Source organism: Bactrocera oleae, chromosome 2 (assembly GCF_042242935.1).
Source record: "Bactrocera oleae isolate idBacOlea1 chromosome 2, idBacOlea1, whole genome shotgun sequence".
In the NCBI taxonomy this organism is placed as follows: domain Eukaryota; kingdom Metazoa; phylum Arthropoda; class Insecta; order Diptera; family Tephritidae; genus Bactrocera; species Bactrocera oleae.
This window is the reverse complement of record NC_091536.1, coordinates 18692907-18716133: the sequence shown is the minus strand read 5'-3', so window position 1 is coordinate 18716133 and position 23227 is coordinate 18692907. Positions and strand designations below refer to the sequence as shown.

Below are 23227 nucleotides of genomic sequence, written 5' to 3'. Positions count from 1 at the left end.
TAAGATATTTGAATTGTATGTATGGAATTTGGGATTTCAGCCGAGAAAAATTGACGAATGAATACTTACCACGACGCAGCTCTAACGTAACCGAGTCATCGGATAGTCGTAAGCACTTGAGAACTATTGGAAAATATATAAGATTATTTTGATAAGTAAAATAAAAGGTCTGACAAATATGGGGAGGTTATGTTAAGAGGTCTATCCTAAGAGGGGTCTGTTGTGGTACCTAAAAACGCCTGTATACTAATAATACCAAGACACCTGTGATCTGTGACCAGGCACTCAAACGACAAATATTGGAAAATTTCTATTACCAGGTGTATCGGTATGAACTGAGCGTTAAGATACAAATGCGTTGGTAGGGAACATTTGTTGTGAACGAACCTTAATTTTTTTTCTGTTTGGTTGGCATGACAACTGTCAAACATATTCAATAACCTTACAGTCATTAAACAAACAACATAATATTTTTTCATAATGTTGAAAGTGTCAATTTTTTCCCCCCGGAAAGTGATGATTTGCGGAAAGCATTAATTTTTGGTTTCCATTTGATGAAAAGTGCTGCAAAGACGCATCGAATGCTTGTCAAGGCATATGGTGATCATGCTCTATCAGAAGCAGTTTTGTATCGAATTGTCACTGACGACGAAAAATTGTTTTTTTTTTTTAAGGATCCTAAACGGTGAAAATCATGGGTTAACCCGGGACAGCCAACAAAATCGACTGCAAAAACAGATTGATTCGGTAATAAGGCAATGCTCTGTGTTTGGTGGGATCAGAAGAGTGTGTTATATTATGAGCTTCTAAAACCTGGCGAAACTGTTAATACTAATCGCTACAGACAACGAATGATCAATTTGAACCATGCAATTATCGAAAAACGACCAAATGGTCCAGATTACGGCAAAGTAATTTTGTTACACGACATTGCAACTGCACACAAATTGCAAACTGCAATATCGGTTCAGGATACAATCAAAGACCAGACTTGGGCCTTCCGATTAACATTTGTTTTCATCGATGGGACACGCATTGGCTGAGCAGCACTTCGATTCCTACGCAGAAGTCGAAAATAGGATGTCTCATTGGTTTGCTTCAAAAGAGGAACATATCTATTGGCATGATAACCACAAATTGCCAGAAAGGTGGTCAAAATGTGTAAAAAGCAATGGCAATATTTTGAATATTTTTTTTTACATTCCCATAAAATTTGTATTTCATTTTCACATAAAAACGCTACCGGTACCTTAAAATTTATCATTATCATTTTAGTGTTTGAATTAAATTTGAATTATATAAAAACATTCTTCTTCTTATTGGGTGTAACAAACTTAGTGTTCATATTATAATAATTATAGGAAAAGCCACACTGACTAAAATGAAAAATAAATTTTTGACTCACCTTCTTTCGTTGTATATCGATGAACGTCAGTGTCATTTACTTTTAAAATAATATCACCAGCTTCGACCTATAAAAAATCCAATTTAATATGTTTAATTTGTAGATAATTTTTAATAGTAATACTAGAAACATTTGAAAAGTTTTGTTTTATGAATTATGATGTAGGTAAAATTATTTTTAAATAGTATTTAAATATTATTTTTATTTAGTAATAACATTAAACAATTAAAGCTTTTTCGTAACAGTAAAAAGCATTAGCATTTTAAATAATTTGCTATAATTTTTATAACATAGAACCACGGGTACACGGGTACTTTTCTAAACGCCTATTTGTGCGCCACACCCTCCGCTATCTAAAACGATATACAAACAAGGCCTCCTTGCCACATATTCAAATGATTCAACAACAATAAAAAAACAACAATCTATGAGTAATTAAGTGTTGTCTAATAACTAGGCGGAACGAAATGCGTGGGCTGGAACTACCCTAATCAGACGATGCGACACGTCAACAGCACGGCAACATCGCAGCGATGCGACAACCCTTGAAAATTACTTTTGACACAATTTAGTGAAAAACACAATTGAAAATTGATACACACAAAAGATAAAATACAAGTAATTGTAGAAAATAAAAACAATAATAAAAATATATTCATTGCGTGCCGAAATAATACGCCTGAGAAGGATGAGTTGTTGCTAACGCTTTGACTGGACGCAGAAATTGAAAATACTTGTAAGCATCAGTTTCTATTGATTTTCTGCTTCTTCTTTTTTGTTCAGGCGTTTATTGTTTTTACGTTTTAACTAAAAGTAGAATATCACAATAGTACTTGAGGTCATAGGCACAGATAAAAGAATCTTAAGTGCATATATGTACATATGTATGGCTGAGTGTGTATGCCGAAAAATGAGATTGAAGTGCATCTTTTTAAGTTGCAATTTTTCAACTTTTGATGGAAGCGAACAAGACTGCTTTGCAAAACCACAACAACGATAAATGAAGATACGCTCCAGTTATTATAAAGTAAGCATAGAATAGTGCGATTTGAAGGTAAAAAATAAGAAATTGCTAACTCAAAAAGTGTCCCTTAGAAACTCGGCTAGCATAAAAAAAACTTGTTACGACTAAAAACGTTGTACTTTATATTGTTAAATAGTTTTTATTAAGTTTCCACACAACATGATTTATATTTATGTTAATTGTCGTTTAATTGAATACATAAAATGTGTATGTAAGTTGATCTTTTACCATGTGTCCAGCCTTATATTTTCGTGTGAACAGAGTATAATAAGTTTGTTACGAAGTTTGTAACAGCCAGAAAGAAACGTCGGATACCCTGTAAAGTATATGTATAAATGATCAGCTTGACGAGCTGAGTCGATTTAGCCATGTTCGTCTGTCTGTATATACGCGAACTAGTCCCTCAATTTTGAATATATAATATTAATCTGAAATTATGCATCTTTTCTTTCCAAAAAGCTGCTCATTTGTTGAAACCGCCGATACTGGATCACTGTAGGATACATCTACCATACAAACTTCATATATGGAAACGTTTTTTATTTGACAAGAAATCTTCACGAAATTTAAAATAGATTATTATAGTATATACATGTAGTTACCATTTAAACTGACCGATCAAAATTAAGATAAAAATCTTCATAAAAGAGTTCTACATATAGTTGTTATAAGAGCTTCACCGTTAAAGACTATTATAGCTTCGGTGTTGTAGAAGATAAAGTTTTTTCTTTTTTTTTTAATATTTTTATATTAAAATAGATAAATTAGAAAAGAAAAATACTTTTGGTTTTCAAATTAATATAATACTTTCTAAATTAATATATGTATATGAATATATATATATATAAAATGTTTGATAAGAATGTATATACCAATTTTTATACTCGAATTCACTTTCGATATACCGTTTTGCCAATACTTATTTAAAAGATTCGCATTTAAAAATTTGGCATGCATACATATGCTGGTTTCATGTACTATAATAAGTTAGCGCTACTTTTTTGACTGTGGATGTTGATTGTTTACTGAAAAAAACTTATAACAAAAAACGTTATACTGCGATTGCACTGCTGTGACAAATAATAATTAAAATAAAACTATTTCACTTCAAAAACCACATTTTCACCACTTAAAAAAAAATCCATTCAGTTTGCAAAATAATTTAAATATTATTTTTCTCCTATATTTTATGTATAACTTTAATAATTAATTTAAACATGTTTTTTCACACACTCAAATATTATCTAGTCGCCTTTATGTGCACACTACAACTTTATTTATTTTGTTTATACCCTTTATTATTTATTTAATTATGCGACGAGCAGAAATCACACTTCAGTGAAGCAGAAAAAAAGAAAGAAGTAAACAAAAAGTTTCATTTTCGGCGACAATGAACACACGTGAAACTATCACACAATGCATTTCTCCAGCTCACCTTTTGGCCGCCAACTTTTTCTATTATAGCTATTATCGCCACAAAATTTTCTTTTCACTTCTTTATTGCATAAGTTTTTTTCGTTGCAATTAAATTTTTTAATTATTTTACAAACTTTTAATGGTGCACTGAAAACTGCATGCTAGAAACATTTACATCGAAAGGCGAACGCGGAACTGCGACTATTAGTTGACCCACGTCGCATTAGGCACGAACGAGTCAGAGCGACCCGCAAACGCAATGAACGAACAAATATATAGGATATGTTGACTGACGGTTGGTTGGCTGCTTGGCTTGGATGCAACGACCTAGCTAACGATTAGTCAAACGGCCGACCGGTCGAAGAAACGAACAGCCGAAGGTAAATAACAACAACAGCAGTTTTAACTAAAGAAAGCGAGATTGAGATTTTGAGCGCAAAAATGCAAAACAAAAAAATAAACATATAAATATATATATTTACAAGGAGACCGAAAGTACAATATAACGCCTCACAGTTCTCAACTTGGTGGCTACAGCCCCATCTATTTTGATGCTTTTAACTACGAGGTGGTGTCCACTCACTAATTAGGAGAATGTCAGTAAGCAGGAGAAATATGTGTTGTTAATACAGAAATAATTTAGAACTAATAAATATTTTAAATGGTGAAAGAGCAAAACATTTAAAATATACATAAAGTCACACGAAAAGTTAAAAGTATTTACAAAAGCAATCCACAAACGTCTGAACGCCAAACTTTAGCATTTCCTTAACTTCTATGCGCCACAGTTTATTGAGTACACAAATCGGCTGCGAAATGTGTTGGAGAAACTTGTACCAAAATATGCGAAAGTGTGTATGGAGGAGGCGGACAATAAAGCCGTACGCTGGCACAATTAGCTTTAACGCAATGGTACAAGATGAAGATATATAGTATAATATTATATATAAATGCAAAAAGCAGCCAAGTGTGGCGATAACTCTATTGGCAGCAGATCGCAATTTTTGTTTGAACAGCAAATTAACGAAACTATGTGAAACAGCTAATCAAAGCGAAAATTGAAATTAATATCAAACATTCCAGTATTGATGGCTGGTATTTAATACTTGGAGTAATTGTTTGTGCAAATATTTATTTTCGACAGCTTAAAATTTTATTAATATCTCACTATTCTCAAATATATTAAGATATCTGCGGCGACGGATATGTTTATTGAGTGTGTACTGAGGCGGAACTACAAATGATATGAACATAAATCAAACTGTATCCCTATAATAAAGAGCAGCAGCAGGAAAGAAGAGAGCGCATTAAATACAGATTTTCACACAAATACATATGTACATACATAGATATGCAGCTGCAATGGTGCCGAGAGTGATTAAAAGAATGAAGGTTGCAGCGAAAAACTGCACGACAGAAATAGGTTAGTGTTATTAGTGGGTGTTGCGTTGGTGTAGTATAAATAAGGTTAGCAGCAGAGTTGCCATTAGGCAAAGTGTTAGAAAGATTGTTATAGCATTATTTTCCAAACTACACCAAAATAATTTGTTAAAACATTTTATGAACTGTGAATATGACAAATAATAATTAAATACAAAAAAAAAACATACAAAATAATTATAATTAAGGCAGGTGCTGTGGTGTATGACTTCATTTGATAAAACAAGGCGCGCTAATTGCTTATATATGCAAATTGATGTTATCGATTTTTGAACTGTTAAAGTATACCGTAGTTATACACTAAATGCGTAATTTAATTCATATGAAAATTTTGTGGCAACCCTACCGAGCACTGTTACAGCAAAGAGTGGGAGAGCAAACTATGAGCGCATAAAATTTCATATCCGTAATGACTTATCAAAACTAGTGTGCAAATATGTATGCATGTATATTTGGGAGGCATTCTATCGCTATTTTTTATTTTTTATTTTGCTACATTTAACCACTGCGATGACAAGTTGGAATTGAGTACTCAGTCCTTAATGTGCTCAACTACTATACATATCCCATGGCGACACAGCGCGAAAAAGCAGCTGATGAAAATTGTAACGAAATGAAACCACGCCGACACCGCTTGATACGACGAATTCAAACCGAACCCACACATTCATTTGGCAATATCAAGCAGCGCTGCATCAACTCCTACACACACACACACACATGTACCTACATTCATACACATTTACATACTCGCAAGTGTATGCACTATCAACACTTCCACTTCCAAGACCGCAAAGCCCAACCCGGCGCAGTGGGAATTAACGCGATATAGTTTGAAACAAATTAAAACAACGCTTGACTAAGTAATCGCGCAAAGAAAGGGGTGTGAGATGAGAACAAATGCGTGCTAGACTGCTGCACCTATTTCTATGTTTTTGTTAATTTTTCCACCTGATTATAACTGTGCTGCGGCACATGCGGCTCACCGCTATGTCAAAAAACAGCTGTGGCGACTCCCACAAAGCTGTCTTATAACATGAATGTGCGTGACATGGACTCACTGAATACAACTAAACTACCGTTGGCAACGAAGCGGAACCAATATTAACACCGACCGGGCGAACAGCCAGCCACCAGCCAATTTGCGGATAAGGACAAGCGTGAATGCATTTGGCGTTTGCGCGTAGGAAATTGGTTTTTGTGATTTTATTTTAATTACAACTAAATGGCAAAGAAAATAAACAAAAATAAAATAAAAGCAAGAAATGCCGTCGCGTACAGAGAAGGAAAAAGAAAAATATACATTATGAGAATTATAATTGAAAATTGCATTGGTCAGCGGATGTACATAAGTTCGTATGTATATAAGTAGCTGGGGTTATGTTTATGTTTATGTATTTAGCCCGAAATTTGCAGTGGAAGCGAATGATGATTTCACATTTACAAGCCTGTGAAAGTTTTCGGTTCCTTACTTCTTTGTTCGCAATGTTTGAACTCTACTCCAGCTGAATTCAATACAGTAGTATGGGCTTATCTAACTAGAGTGATTTAAGCTACTTCTATTATACATCTATTCGATTAATGTTCGATTCGCTACTGTTCAAAGTTCGAGTTTCAAATAGTTTTTAAATTACCGTTACGGTGGTATGAAAACGTAGTAATTAAATTTTACCCAAGTTTACTAATTTTTGGCATAGTAGCAATAAGTTTGTTTAAATTTAGATGCTTAATTATTTGCCATACACATATCGCACTATTTTTATTTCAGACAATTTCCAAAAATATATTGTTGACTTTTAATAGAAATTCGAGTACTCCTAGAAACAAATGAAAGTGATGCGGAAACGGTTAAAGTACTTTTTCCTTGAAATGTATTACACACGATTCCTATTACAAATATTATTGAGGTCAATTAACGCCACAATCATATGAATGATTTATAAATATGTTTTTTGTTAATTTTATATTTGTCAGCCGCAAGACCACAGCAAAGGGTGTGAGTCACCCACACAACTAACTTCCCATGCGTATATGCACATATACTGGTGATGGATGATCTAACTAAATGAGAGTACAGCAACTAGAGATGTCCGCTTGATGGCTTCCAATATTCATGTTATACATTTCAGTATGTAATATAGTGAATGTCACCAAAAACGCAACCAGCATGGCGTATATTTATTGTGTGAGCTGTTGTTATTCTTATTGTTGCATTATAAAAAAAAAATTTAGGCAATGCTTGGCTCAAGGTCGACCAGGGTGCACTGATTGAAATTCATCACTGACCCTTCACAACACGCGCACAAAAAATGCCCGCCATGCACAACGCAACAACAACAATAGCAGCAGACACAGAGATCAGCAAAAGCAAGATTTGTCACTCGCTTACACGTTGGCTGCTTTCCTGCGCGGTTCACACGGTGGAATGACAATGAGTTAACAACACCCTAGCTACCCTAACAAAACGAAAAAAAACACCAACACCAACTGACTTCAGGTTAAATGCCGCGTTTACAAGTGTTCGTGTATATATGTATGTATATGTGTTGTATTTGTGGAGGTCTTTAATTGAAGTGGTTGGATTGAATTTGTTTTCGAGCGCAGTAACCAGCCAACACATGTGTTGTTTATGTGTTTATGGCGAAAAAATCTTTCAAGAACAAAAAAAAGAAAAACGAACAAATTATAGTCATTGCGCAACGACTCCCTCGAGAAAAAGTGAATGCACCAGTATTGCTATATAAAGATATTAAAATAAGACAAATTAAAAATTTAAGTAAGCTTTTTTGTATGTGTTCAAACGCACATAAATTATTAACAATAATAAACGTAACGACCAATGTAATTCAATAAAAATGTGTAAATTTCAGTGATGTGGCGAAAGAGAGCGGGCAAATACGCGCACTTTATAAGTGACGAGAGACGCCTTTTAAGTGACGACAGAGTCCATGAGTGGCATCAGTGGGCGGTGGCGAAAATAAATTGAAACAACTGTTGTGCAGAAAGTGAAATTACTCGCATTTGTCAACAACATGAAAAGGGAATTAAGGAAGTGGAAGACATCTTTATAAGTATAAATATAATTATTCATTAAGAGGGCAAATAATATGTTAAAAATACTTAAACCAGATACATTTATGTATACATATATATGTATATAACAGCTAATCAAATTTGGCCATGGCTGACCAAAAAAAAACCAACAACATTTTCACGTATTTTAATACAAATTTTTACTATCGCCTTCAAAATAGTATATTTTAGAGCCAATACAAGCATGCCAACGCTTGTTATTGGACTCGGCAGGGATGGCCTTCAGCGAATGACTTTAATTTGCTTCATTGGACGCATGGCGTGTTCCCCCCCGTGTAACAAATTTTTTAGTATCGAAAAAGAAAAAAAAAAAGACGCAGGCAGCCAAATTTGGCGAATACGGTGTCTGCGCGATGACTCTTGTTTCGTGTTTGGCCGAAAAATTAGTAAAAATTATGCTATAACGCCTGAAATATGGTCGTCTACGACAAATTGCTGCACGTAGAGAGCTTAAAACGACCAAGTAGTATTCCCTATTGACCGTTCGATATTGTGGAATGAATTCATGGTGAACCCCACCATAGCAATCAGAGAAAACTATGAACATCACCCTTATTGTTGACCAAATTTGACGTAGGGTTTTCGGTTTCGGCTCATTTTTGAAGCGCCATTCGTTAGATTATTGGACATTTTCGACGTTATATTCACAAACCCACGTCCCGTCACCAGCAATGCTGTGTTGGATGAATGTAGGGTGCTCAGCTACGTTGTCAAGCATATCTTTTGTGATCTTTACTCGTCGTCGTTTTTGTAAAAGATTCAGGTCTTTTGGTACGAGTCTAACATACACAAAGTATTAACCAAATTGAATTGAGTCGATCAATAAGAGTTGTTGCGACCCTCTGCTATCTGCCAACACGACGAGATTCAAGCACTGCTTCTATAACTTTTTTGATGTTGTCGTCATTAACAGTGGTTGATGGACGACTCGCATAAGACAACTCGTTGACTTAACGACGTTCACTGAATGCTTTGTTTCACTCAAATACATGTGCTACTCACTCAAATACAGTAAACTCCCCAAAACGCTTCAACAACAACATTTTCACCGATTTCGTAGCTGTGATTCCATTGGAAAGACAAAGTTTCAAGCAAACTACTTGTTAAATTTTTTTTCTATGGTAAAAATCGGCCGACAACCTTTTCGCGTCATAAACAAACAGCTGCTAAACACACATCAAGACATATAAAGATCAAACTTTAAACGAGCATAAAAAATGGTTGAACACAGATAGGAAGGAATTTTTTTATCGATTCGATGTGCGCGCGTATTGAAATGGACCAATCAGAGTTCTGTTCGAATGTTTTCGCAATTAAAGTCGTTTCCGAACACTTAATGAATTAAATTTGAAGCTTTTTCATATCAGAAATACACAAAGAAATTTGCATTGTCTACAGTGGAAGAACTCCCGTTATGAAAAAAAAGTTGTATTATTTAAAATTTGCTACGGTCGAAATTTAGTCGCCCAATGGTAGTCAAGCACTCGGCATTTAAATACGGTGATCGGCAACCAACGTCAGATAAGGTCAGATATTGGATAACCGAAGTCATAGGATTGCTGATATTTCATAACTATGAACAGAAATAGAACTCTATTGAGGACTAAACAACATTAAATACATTTGATAGGGAAGAAAAGTAAAAGTTGTAAATAATAAAAGAAAAGTTCAGTGTCCAACTGATTCCAAATAAGCCTCGAAGCTAACCAACTATATGATCAAACCCCAAATAGGGCCGTTTTTAGCCAAACAAGCATTTCACTTGTTTCGACAACGTCCGTATTGGCCTTTAGTTCCTTGAGCAAATTACTTTCTCGAGAAAGTAGACTGTCCAAAACACTTAGACGACCAACTCAATAATTTTTCTTAGATACGAATACACAAAATGTTAAGGAAACTAAAAAATTGCTGTCCTACACATAGGTGTCATACCTTCACACGAATATCAAAAGTAGCTTGTACCATCAGAACAGAACAGAAAAAAGTAATGACACAATTTACGTATTGATGTAAAATATATGAGTCGTTGCCTCGTTTTAACCAATAGAATTTCGCTTTCACTATTAATGAAAGTGATTACAGATATGCCTATTAAAGGTAGGGATATTAAAAAAGTATTGCGTATTCTTATTTTATTAAAGGCTAACGATTAGTTATAGTTTTATTTGCGACTACAATAAACTATGTAGGCATACTCGTATATGTAGGGATGTCATTTTATAACTTGATCCTAATGACCTCAATTCGTGGCTGCATTTATTGAAAATCAATGTTATAGACGCCAGCGAACGCCGGCAATTGCACACATCTCTATACGTATGTAGGTATGTGATATATGTATGTGTGTGTGTGCATGTGAGTGGCGGTGTTGGAGTCCATGTCTTGGCTGCAACCACCACGTTGAGCAAAATGCACGACAAAAAGGCACAGAAAGCGACAAGCGAAGAGCAATGCATAAGTAGCTGAGCAATGAGTTCAACCACCTGCAACCAACCACCAGCTTGTGCTTCATATATGCTTCACTTACAAAGACACACGTATGCATTTGGCCTAGTCAGCCTATGTATGTATGTGGCAGAGTTCTTGAGCGTTGGCGCCAACGGCAAACCGTTGCTGTGCCTCGGTAACGTCCATTAAGTGGAGAATGTGAATAACTGCGCGTAAGCACCGGCGAAGCGCGTATAAGCACGACGCTGATGTCTAGTGATTGCAATTATTACAACTACAACAACATTAAAACATATACACTAAAATACCAAGTAAAACTTCAGAAGTGCGGGTGGCAATAGTGACGGCTACAAGCGTTGACGAGTGAAAGCAAATGACCTTAAGGCTAAAAGACGAGTGACAGTGCCATCATTCTTGCAATTTCGGTATTAATATACAGTTATAAACAGATGTATGTATGCACTCCGTAAAGAGGAAAGAGCAGGCAGGGAGAGACACTGGCAACATCTCCAAGGCATGCGCAATGCCAAGTTGCTAATGGGGGGTTATAACCTCAGACGATTTAAAACCGTAATCAATCTCCCGAGGAACAAATTTCGACTTCTGGTCGCGTTCTACACCGGACATTGCAGGCTTAACAAGCATTTATTTAACATGGGCTTGGTCTCCTCTGCAAACTGCCGGTTCTGCACAAATCCGACGTTCTTGCCTGTCGAATGTTTATATTGAATATCTTCTTTTTTTTAGTTTTAAGTTTTATGCCACATCACCCTAAATGTAGGCCACAGCTTTTATAACTTTTTTTACATGTTTTATCTGACTTACACTTTGATCCAAGAACCGAATCAACAGTCAAATGAAAGCCGATGTAGTAGATCGGCAGTTATTGCCCATGAATTGGGAAAATACAGCGAAAAAAAGTATACCCCGCCTAGTTGAAATGGTTTAAACAAATTTTATTACTCTATATTATTTTCTGTGAGTCCATAGGATTTAGGCGTGAACGCCGATAGGTAAAAGTCGACGTACACTCATCTTAGGATAACAACTCGGCGTATTCTGAGGTTGCCCTTCTTCTTAAAATATTGTAGATAGGTGTTCACGTAACAGGCTACCGACGCCAACCCAACAAATAATTTCATATCGTTTCGAGCCCATCGAACAAAGACGCATCTGTGTCCTACACAAAGGCAATGCTACGATTTTAATAACAAAAAAAAAAAGACCACCCTTTCACCCATTCCTTTGGCGTATGCCGCCAGGCAGTGATTGACGAAGTGTGACGGCTGCTGCAAATCCACCATTTGATGCCCGACTTTAGACGCGTGATCTGCGCTCGTGCGCTTCGCTGCGTGAACAGCAACGCTTTTTCGCATTTTTTCCGTCAAGTCAACCCACAAAGTAGGTTACAATATTGCCATCTTCCATCAACTTTTAGCCATGCAGCGTTGTTGTCACAACTCGACAAGCCATTCTGCACTAGTTCATGCACATACAAACTATCATTTGCGATGGTGAAATATTGGCTTTTGTTTTGCAAAGTTCTGCTGCTTTTGTTGTTATTGTTGTTATCGACAGCATTTTCAAATTGTTAGCTTACTTCTTGAAGCGTTTCAATGAAATTGACTTTTTAAGTAGTTTGCTACTTATCGACAATTTTCTTATAACACATACATATATTGTATATGTAAATATGTAGCTTTGTACATACCTATCATTAATGTTGCACACAATGTGGCACATGCCAACAGTTCACAACTGCTCGCTTACTATCGCCCGGCATTAAGTTACACGCTAAGAACTATTGCAATTTAGCCTGAGTCAGTCTACCGAGCGCGCATCTGTATGTATGCAAGTGAGTGTGTTGAGGGTGTGTGAAGTGGCCGCACCAAAGCGAAATAAAATTGCACGCAAACTCGAATGAACGCTTACCCACTCTTCTGCATGTATTTATATAAGCGTTGCTGTTGTTGTAATCGCGCTTTTAACTTCTTAAGCGCAGTGTGGCATGACGACAACGCTGTCGCTCGGCAGTCAGCAAACACCAGGCAACAGCATGTGGTACCAGCTTAATAGGGAAAAATGCACCCCAAAGTTATGTGCAAACGCAGCTGAGGTGCATCCGTTGGTTAGAACTTGCTCGCCGTAAGTCATTTTGCACCGAATCATTACACGCTTCAAGGCATCGTGCTTTGAGTTCGGCGCGCTCGGTTGGTTGCGGGGAAATTAGAATTCACTATTAAGACAGTGATAGGCATGTACAACATTGGACGCGGTTAGTTCGATAGGGCAACGGGATTTGGAACAATATAGGTAACTCTAAACCTTTTAAAAATCATTTATTTGGCATTCACAGCGAAGCTTCGTAAAAATTTAAATCGAATCAAAGAAATACTTAATATCAGTAAATTAGTATGGCTGGCACCGGTTTTATTTATTCATTCGTATCATATCAAGCTTAAACAAGTCTTTAATTTCAGAAAAATCTATGAAAGAATTACACAATCTGCGAAAGTACTCATCTCAACTCAGCGGTTGCATAACTTGTAAAATGGTATGTTCCATAATTTTAACAAAATATAACTCCTTTTCAATTGAAAAAATGTCTTCCATTCAAAAAACCACCGAATTATCAAACTGTCTACTTACTAAGTATTAAGAACGCACACCCTTTTCGTGCTTGAGCCAGCGTTTTGAAAGCATTCTAAATTCATCGGTCACATAGGGGACACATGGAACTCACTAGTTAGCCGTAGCTAATGGTTGCCACAGCAGACTTAAGTGGGTATAACACTTATTTCATTAAGTTATTTACTTTGATTGAAGTTAAAAGACAGCAATGTAATTATACTCAATAGTTAAGGATACGAACATTGTAGTCTTTACAGGAACGCGTAATGTAAATATATACAGATTTTAATATTACGAAGACAGCAGGATTTTTTTTTTCATTATTCAGCCACCTTCACTTGACTTTCGCCTTTTGGAAACATCAACCATGTACAAGATAGCGATATGAAAATTACTGAGGAATCCACAAAAAAACTTATCATCTAACTAAGCCCGTAAAGCCTGCGTGGTGTTAAAAAAAAATTAAAGAATCTTTTGAAAGCTGATCTTTTTACACCTCTACTTATTTTTTCTTCTATTTAGAGTAGCTAGCATTGTATTTTTTTATCTTATCTTAAAAAATTTTTTTGGTTTATTTACACGTGCTTTTGGCATTTTCTTCTTATTCTTTAGAGTAATGTGTGCAATATTTATTCAGCACAGCTTTTGTAAACATATTGAAGATTTGCAAAATTTTGCATGTTTATAAATATGTAAATAAACAAAAATGTATTAAATACACGGGAGTGAGCAAAAAAACCGATAAACTACGAAATTCGATAAACGATTATCAGCATTTTGCAAGTAAATTCTTAATTATGATTTTAGAAAAACAGTAAAGCTTATGAAAATATGTAGGTCAATAAGGTATTAACAACAATTTTCATATGATTGACTAAAAATGCAGAAATTATGATGACATTTATATGACAATTCCATTTAAAATGTTAATATATTCAAAAAATAAAAAAATCAGAACTTGCAACAAAATATAATTTATTTTAATTTTCTATGGATATAATAAACGAAGGATGAAAGAAAGCAGAGCGTAATAAGGTTGCCCCCACTGTTTGTATAGTTGATTACCATCTGATCAAATATGCACCAGACTGGTTTATTTAAGACGATATTCTGATTTAGAGGCCCAAATTTGACTTTTTTTTGGATCCGTTAAAAAAAAATAGATATTTTATCCATAAATTTTTTATTGATATTTAAAGAGTACAAATCATTTATAATATTAAAAAAAAATTTCAAAAAATTCCAGGCCGGCAAAGTGGGGACTGATAAAAAAAATGGTGTGCAGGATATCAGGATTCCCAGTAACCCGAAATAGAAATTGTTGAGTGATCCTTAAAGAGCAAGGATGTAGTTATGGAACTACGAGAGGATTTGGAAAAAACAAAAAATTCACAAAATGGCATCTGTTTGAAAAACATGGTTCGTTATTTCCGTTTCTTTGCCGTTCGAAATTTTTTAAAAATAAAAAAAAAAATGTTTTTTTCAAAAATATTCTCGTAGTGCGATAGTATAATATATAAATAAGCTCTGTATAAAATTTCAAGTAAATCGATTGAGTAGAACTTGAGATATCATGCACACCGCTTCTAAAAAAATAGTTTAGAGAAAAACGACTTTAAATCTCGCGCCGAGCTGCCAGTCGCTTTTGTGGGCGCATCTCAAAATGAGCTGTCGTTGAAAATATTGCAAAAGTGTTTTATCAAGAACAAAAGTATTTAAGTGGGCACAAAGCATTCAGTGAAGGTCGCGAAGTCATGGAAAATTGCTTCATGCGAATCGTCCATCCACCTCTGTTAAAGAGATAACATCGAAAAATGTACAAAAAAAAAAAAAAACAGAGCTTCAAAATCGTCGCTTTGACTTCAGAAATATAGCATAGGAACTTAAAAACTCTTTTAGATCGACTCTCCACACTTTGGTTAATATTTTGGGTATGAAGCGTGTCAATGCTAGACTCACTTGCCAGTCCGGGCCACTTTTGATCAGATGGTATTTGAATAGCAAAACATGAAATTCGTCGACAAAAGCATAAAAGCACGACCTAACATCTAGCAAATTCAAACTAAACTACTAGCTATTAATTGAGGTTAGGATATACATATATTCAACAGCACTCACATGGTCCCGAAAAAAACTTTTTCTGAACTTGATAACGCGTTTCCCAAAAACTTCTCACTAACTGAAGCGACATTTATGGATATATTAAAGAAGGAAATGCGATTATACGCGCTTCCGCCAACCAACGATTAACGGGAATATGTAAAATACAAAGAAAAAGAACAAAAATAGAAGTATTGACATAGCAAACTAGGAAAGTGACACTAGAAATCCGATGACAGGCGCTTAAAATTACAAATTGGCACGTGGGCGAGCAATAGACGGCAGGGCGGATATGAACCTTCATATAATCGCTGGCAAAGCAAATTTGTGGGCGGAGTAGGAGACTAGTGCAAGGGCTTAGCTAAGCAAGCCAACAACCCGTAAGTTCACAACTGCTAGCGACTACAACAACAATACTGTGTAGGACAAAGAACAAAGCCAATGATTAGTGCAGTGAGTGAGACGACGAGACGGACGTAGAGTGAGCGCATAGAGGGCGAAAGTTCATGAAAAGTTTGCGTGTTGTCTCTGTGTGTGCTTGCGTGAGTATGTGGGTGTTGGTTGTCAACAACATCGACAGCACGGTTGAAACATACTCCGTTGACATCCGAACTGTACAAAGTAAATTCATTTTAATTCAATTAAAAACTACAATTTCAATTAGAAGCATAAAAGAACTAAACACATTTATGTTGCTACTGTTTTTGTTGTTTTGTTGTACATACATATGTATGTGTGCTGCTTACATATTGTATTTGGTATGTGTGTGTGCTTGCTTTGATGATGTTTCTCCTGCGTAGAAACTAATATTAGACCAAGAAAATACAACGACAAACAAAAAAAAAACAAAGCAAAAAAACCATAAAAACAACTACTGCTACCACAAACAAAGAGTCTAAAGCAAAGCATTCTGCTTTTAGTAGTTAAAATACGAGCAGCTGGCGTGCAATAACAAAACAAACAATTTGTGATTCGCCAGCAATAACAAAAACATAAAGCAAAAAAAAAAAAATTACACTTGCAACACCTAAATAAAAGCAGAAACAGAAAATAAAAAGTGTAACGAAAAACCAAAAAAACAACAAATTCTTCAAAAGAGTCAACGAACAATTGTCTATCTCTTTGTCTGTCCGTCCGTCCATCCATATTTATCTATTGTGTGCCACTGCTGGCTTGTCTGCTGCTTGGCACACCTAATATACAATACACATGTGCATATGTATGAGTATGTATGTATGCATGAGTTTGCCACTGTGTATGTGCCGTTTCAGACAGGGACGCAAAAGAGTCTCATACCAGTTTATTGTGGGCGAGGGGACGACGAGGAAAGACGAAGGGACCGTGCCACTCGTGTTCGGGTGGCACGCTTTGTGTTCTTTTTCGTAACAGCTCGGTGCTACCCTTTTCAGCATTCCTTTTCACTTTCAAATCCTTTGAATGGTTGCAAGAGCGCTCGGTTTCAAATGAATTCGATCGCAAATTTGAGTTCTGTTATCTATTTTTGTATGTAATATGCAAATACGTATGCATAGAATAATAGAAATATTATGACAAATTGTAAATAAGGAGAAAATTAAGATATAGATTATGGAGTAAAGAAATTATGAATTTTTAATATGGAGTAAAGAAATTATGAGTTTTTAATACTTAAAGATTAGGAAATTCCTATTATAAATTTGGCCTTGAAAATATTAATAGCGGATATTCAATACATTCTTGTGGATTAGGGAATTCCCGTTTTTAGTATTTTTTTGAAACTATTTAGCGGGTAGGTACTTGTATTATGCATATTGTTCTACCATATTCATGGTAATTCATTGCAAGCAAAATGTGTGACCATCATCTCAACATACAAATGAAATACGCAGCATGCAGTGTTGCGCGGTGTTGCGCAGTCGAACCGCACAAATATTTACGAACATTTTGTGAAAAGGAATGCAGAAAAACTAGACTCGAGTTGCTGGACTCTTTTTGACCGTGTGAATGCCCAGAGCGACACCAAAAGAAAATTTGAAAAAGATCAGACTCTTTTGCATCCCTGTCTGAAACGGCACTATGCAACCAACTGCTGTCTGCTGCGTTTGCCTGCACGTAAGCTAAGTACGCGCTGGCGTATGAGTAACTATTGTTGGCGTTAGTCTCGGCATGATTATCATTATGATCGCGTGCATGTGTAAGTGTGTGTGTCTTATTTGTTTGCTGCTTTCTTACTATTATTGCTGCCTTCGATACGATTTAACGCTATTCAACGGCAAGTCATTATAGTTCAAGTACATTAATGTGCCCGCATAGCCGTACAGAAGCTCACACACACACACACACACACGCAGTAAATTATTATTGTAATTGAAGAAAATGTATGAAGCACATTTGTATTTGCTGTAAGAACTAAGTTTGTCTGTAAGTACACATTTGCATATTAATAGTTGTTAACGCATGACTGAAGCACTAAGAGCAATGCCTTGCAAGAAAGCGCGCACAAAGCAAGTGACTAAGTATTGTGTGCGTGTGTGTGTTCAAGTGGGAGGAAGTTAAGTTTTTGCAGGCACCTTAACAATATGAAATAATAATGAATGTGAAGTGGGTATTTCGCTGTGGTAGGGAGTTCAGTGTTGTGCGCTTAAGATACATACATATATTCTATTCTACATATGTACAACTATAGGCATATGTTTCACTGTTGTCAAAAATTAAATAAACAAGCTTCATTTAAAATGACAGAAGCTTTAATTTGAGCAGGTGTTTGAATACAAAACATATGCACATAAATTACAAAATTTGGATAAAAAAAAATTATTTCTACCCTAAACAGGGTATATTAAGTTTACCATGAAGTTCGTAACACCCAGAAATGTCTTAGACCCCAAAATATTATGTAAATATAATATATAAATGTATGCCTGTATGAAACATGGCATGGATTATTTTGCAAGGCAAGGTTACAATCTCCTGAACAAATTTTTTAGATCGGACCACTATAGCATATAAGTAACTGCACTACATACTGAACGATCAAAATCAAGCTCTTGTATGGAAAATGTTTCGACAACTTCGAAAAACAATCAATAATAAAGTCATATTTCTTTGGCCCAAATTTATATCAAAAAGTCCCCTAACTTACTATATACCTCAGGATTCATTTTCCATTTTCAATTATGGGAGCCAATTTTTCAGATTAATAGATTGAAAACTTTATGCTATGTTATGGCCATATTACTTAAAAGACATTACTTGTATAATAATCAAGTTTGCTGTTTTCCAAAAAAAAAACAAAAAAAAAACCATTATCAATACATATAATATGTATATACAAAATGTGTGACGATACACTTAATAAAAATTAATAGGAATTTGCGATGCTCAATTGAACAAGATACATACATACACATTTTATCGCTGCTCTGATACACACAAATAATTTATAATAATTGAAGACGTCGACGGGTAGTCCACAGTTTTGCACGAACTTATTATGCGCCTTTATATACATATCTATGTATGTACATACTAATTGACGCCCACATCGTTGCAAATTGACAAATAAAATTCGAACTATTATAAATTAATGAAAAAGCAGGTCAACAAATGTGCAAATAGCCTATCAAAACAAATACCAATACAGAATAAAGAAGAAGGAAAAACGAGCGCGGAAATACAAGTAGACATACTTAAAAGTAAATAAAACGCTCGTAGCTAATAACAATCTAGAAACTATGAATCGCTGAAAAAGCAATGAAAACAAGACAAAAGTTAACTACGACTGCAAAGAAGCTATAATACCCTTCACAAATGCATTTCTTTTAGCGGACATTTTTTTGCTGGTTCTTTCTAGCCACGTTGTTTGATATAAACAACATCAAGTCGAATTAAGTTTACTTAATAAAGAAAAACACTTTTTTTATAAAGATCTTTATCTTAATTTTGATCGATCAATTTGTATGGCAGCTATATGCTATAGGGGTCCGATAGCGGAGCTTCTGAAAAATGAGCAGCTTCTTGCGGAGAAAAGAACGTTTGCAAAACTTCAGATCGATATCTCAAAAACTGAGGGAATAGTAGTTTGAGTATACACAGACAGATGGACATGAGTAAATCTACTCAGCTGATCATGCTGAACTTCGTGGCAAATTTAACATACCCTGTGCAGGGTATAAAATGTACAGAAGAGCTGAGACGAAAAATTTAAGCATTATTTTATGACAAATACACAAACACACACGGTAGATACATTTTTGTTTTGTTGTTAAATGTTGCTATTCCACAAGCAACATATCTCATACATATATACATACTTACATATATCGATATGTATGCAGTATATACATATGTACATATAATTGCTTTAACAATCTTCCAGTCGGCAGCCACTACTGAATTCCAAATATAGGGGCAGTAAAGCGGCAAAGTATACAGTTGCATAGTTGACTTGTGCATTTTACGTAATTTAAACATTGCGAGTAACTACAAAAACGCACATGTTATATGAAGAGGTAGATAACATGCAGGAAATCGGAAAATCAAATACTTTAGAAAAGTATTTTACATTTTTAATTATTCAACGAAAAAAAAACACAGAATTTACATTTTCACGTTTTGTGTAACATATAAAAATCATTTGCAGTTAAGTTTACTGGTGTTCAATTTAAGGAGATTTTACTTGTCCCTTTGATGAGGAAACATTCAATTTTTATTTTATGATATGACTATAGTTTTTCCTGCAGGGTACCTCTGCAAACGTCGGAGCGAGTATGCTAAATTGTTTATGGTAAAACAAGAAACAATAATAAACAAAACTCATACAAATGTGAATTCATAAATACAAAACAAAATGCATGGGCATACCTATACAAATGTATGAATCAAAAAATCGCCGGAAAATGCATTTAATTAATTTTTAATTTTTGTTATTTTCGCCATTGAATTTTGCGCCGCTTAACGTTAGGTGCTCGTATAAATGAATGAATCTGTTTACTTCAATGGAAACGATTTCGTGACGATTAAAAATGTTATTTATCAATAAAAAATAATAATATTCTTATATAAATATTATTATTACAAGTATGACAAACGAAACCAAGCATCTGTTTAAAGCCTGAGCAACCTTAGCTTTTTAACTACGTTGTGTGCTGTAGGAGGCTAAAGAAAATTATATACAGCGAATAGTACTGGCTTATGAAGGAAACGAAATGCAAAAGAAAAAACGTACACGGTTACGAATTTGGGGATTGAATGTGTAAGTTTGTCTACCAGTGTTCTGAGTATTGAAGATGATGGCTCTATGCGAGCTCTAAATCGAAATGGTAGAGCACGAAGTACGCAAACGCCAATAAATGATAATTCTAAAACAATCTTCTTCATTTTTAATTCTTAATTACATACATATATGCTTGGGATTATTATTTTTTGTTTTTCAATTCGGTATTTGGAGTTTAAAAGTTATTTTAAATTTTTTTGGGATTATTTTAATTCAAACGTATATTCAATTATTTTTTTATGCATTGTTTGCAACCCTGAAAACACATAAACAAAATATACTCGTACAATTTTGTTGATTGCTCAAGTGCTATTTTCAATTTCAGAAATTATAAAAGATATATGTGTATACATATATGTATATGTTTGTAAGCGTGATTTTTTAAACTCGCATTCTGAATTAGGTACTTCGTCTAGAGCAAATTATTATATTCTCTCCAAGGCTACCTTTGAGCAGGAACTGACATAGGATAACCGGAAATTATATTCAGAAACATTTAATTTTAAAATTTGAAAGTTTTTAATAATATGACAATTAAACATCAACAATTTCAAACAAAATTTCCAATTAACCAGATATACATATGTATGTACACAGATATTTTTGTTCTCCAAGATAAATACATATTTAATTATACAGTGAACTAAAAAAAAAACTTGTTCAGGCAAATGGTTTGACTTTGAAGGGACTTTTCTCTTAAACTATCTCAGCTTTTAAGCTGCAACCAAGAGTAACAATATGAGAATCTTATGTATTTTCGTATTTTATTACAAAAATAAATAAAATTGTTGTACACTTACTTTGGCAATACTTGAAATGCAATAACCAGGTAGGTACCGTTATTTTTGTCTGGTATTCGTATGGTCAAAACGTATTATTTGGTAAGCGAATTTCATTTGTGCAGTTGTAGTTTTGGCAAAAAATAGTGAATAAAAAAACATCTCAAGATTTACAGGCTCTGGTAGTCAAATATTGACAAGAGAACAAAAGTACACGCAAAATAGGCAATATTAAAAAGAATAAGGAAAATACTATTGTTCAGTACATTATTGCTTAATTCAAAAAGACGAGTGGAGTTGGAAGACTTGATTTTAGTGCAACGCCCAAACAAATTTGCACGCCCCAGACTGAAAATAAAGTTGCTCGGCGAATCACCAGAGGGAGGGAATCACCAAAATGTCCGCTGTCGCTAATGCCAAGGAGTTGGAGGAAGCTGGCATTGCAAAACTGCTCCCTCAAACTGTTCGGAACTTCTTGCTTTCAACTCAGTTTAGAGCGTATACACCACGAAACAAGCCGCAATTATCGCAGAGAAATACTGCGAAACGTTTACTATACTCCAAAGAGTATATCCACCGCAAAAACGAAATTTCAAATGCAAAGAAATATAAAACAAAAATGTTTAGAGGTTGCTCAATACCTAAGTACATACAAGTGATTTCCAATATACAATTTTCGTGAAATGACAGCTAATAAATGTGTGTAAGATAAACTGGATATTGTTATTTAAATTTTCTTTTAGACTTTTCCTTTGTTCTACGTCCATTGTGTCAAGGTCAAACGCTTATGTACGAGTATATATTTGTCAAATAGAATTCGACAATTTACTTACACTAGTAAGCGAATGCGTTTGCAACTACTTAAAATAAATATACATACAGTGTTGAAAAAAAATCTTAGGGACAAAGGGAAATGTTTAAAATTTTCAATTATATGTTTAAATTAAACGATTTATTCAAATATTATTGTTCATTTATATAATTAATGAACATTTGAGTAGTTATTTAAGGATTATTTGAGTTTGCAAAGTGAAAACGGATGCATTTTGTATTTCATGCCTCCGCATAGGGCAACATTAGAGTATTAAGGATGTTGAGATAATCTGTTGAACACATTTTTTCTTGTATCGAAAAGCATTCCCATAACATTATGGCTGTTTAATTGTATTTCGTTTCGCATTTTGAGGTCGTCGTATAAAAGTTTTGCCATCAAATCCAAATAAATTAACTTTCGTTTCAACCGACCACAGGACGTTATTCCAATTTCCACGAAGCATGTGTCACTGAGCAAATTCAATTCTCTTTTTTACATTTCGTTTGCTTAAAAACGGAACTTTTCTTAACTTCTTCCAGTTAGACCAGCTTCCCGAAGTCGATTTCTAACTGTGCGACTGGTTACTGATGCTATTAATAATTTTTTTAAATTTTCAGACGATAAAAATCGATAATTTTTTGATTGCATTACCAGCAAATGGTCAAACTGTAAAAATGTTTACTTGTTATCTAATACAATTAATTTCAACAAAATAATAAATAGGCAAACTAACAAATAACTAAATTTATTCAAATTATTTTAGCACGTGCACTTAAAATCATAATTTTGTGTCGCAATGCAAAGACTATTACAGTATAACGAG

General features: G+C 34.6%; 1 protein-coding gene across 5 annotated transcripts in view; it reads right to left on the bottom strand.

Annotated features, from left to right (window-relative positions):
* Positions 1-23227, bottom strand: part of Efa6 (Exchange factor for Arf 6) — a 56096-nt gene that overhangs the window by 22219 nt on the left and 10650 nt on the right. For 4 of the 5 annotated variants that reach the window (XM_036377862.2, XM_070110453.1, XM_014247985.3 and 1 more), the window contains exons 2-3: positions 1406-1472; positions 70-123 (exon numbers count right to left, since the gene is read on the bottom strand). In XM_036377862.2, the coding sequence (XP_036233755.2) occupies positions 70-123; positions 1406-1472 (121 nt within the window). Of the gene's footprint in view, positions 1-69; positions 124-1405; positions 1473-2657; positions 2677-23227 lie in introns of those variants that run through there. The other variant, XM_070110455.1, reaches the window with a different exon arrangement.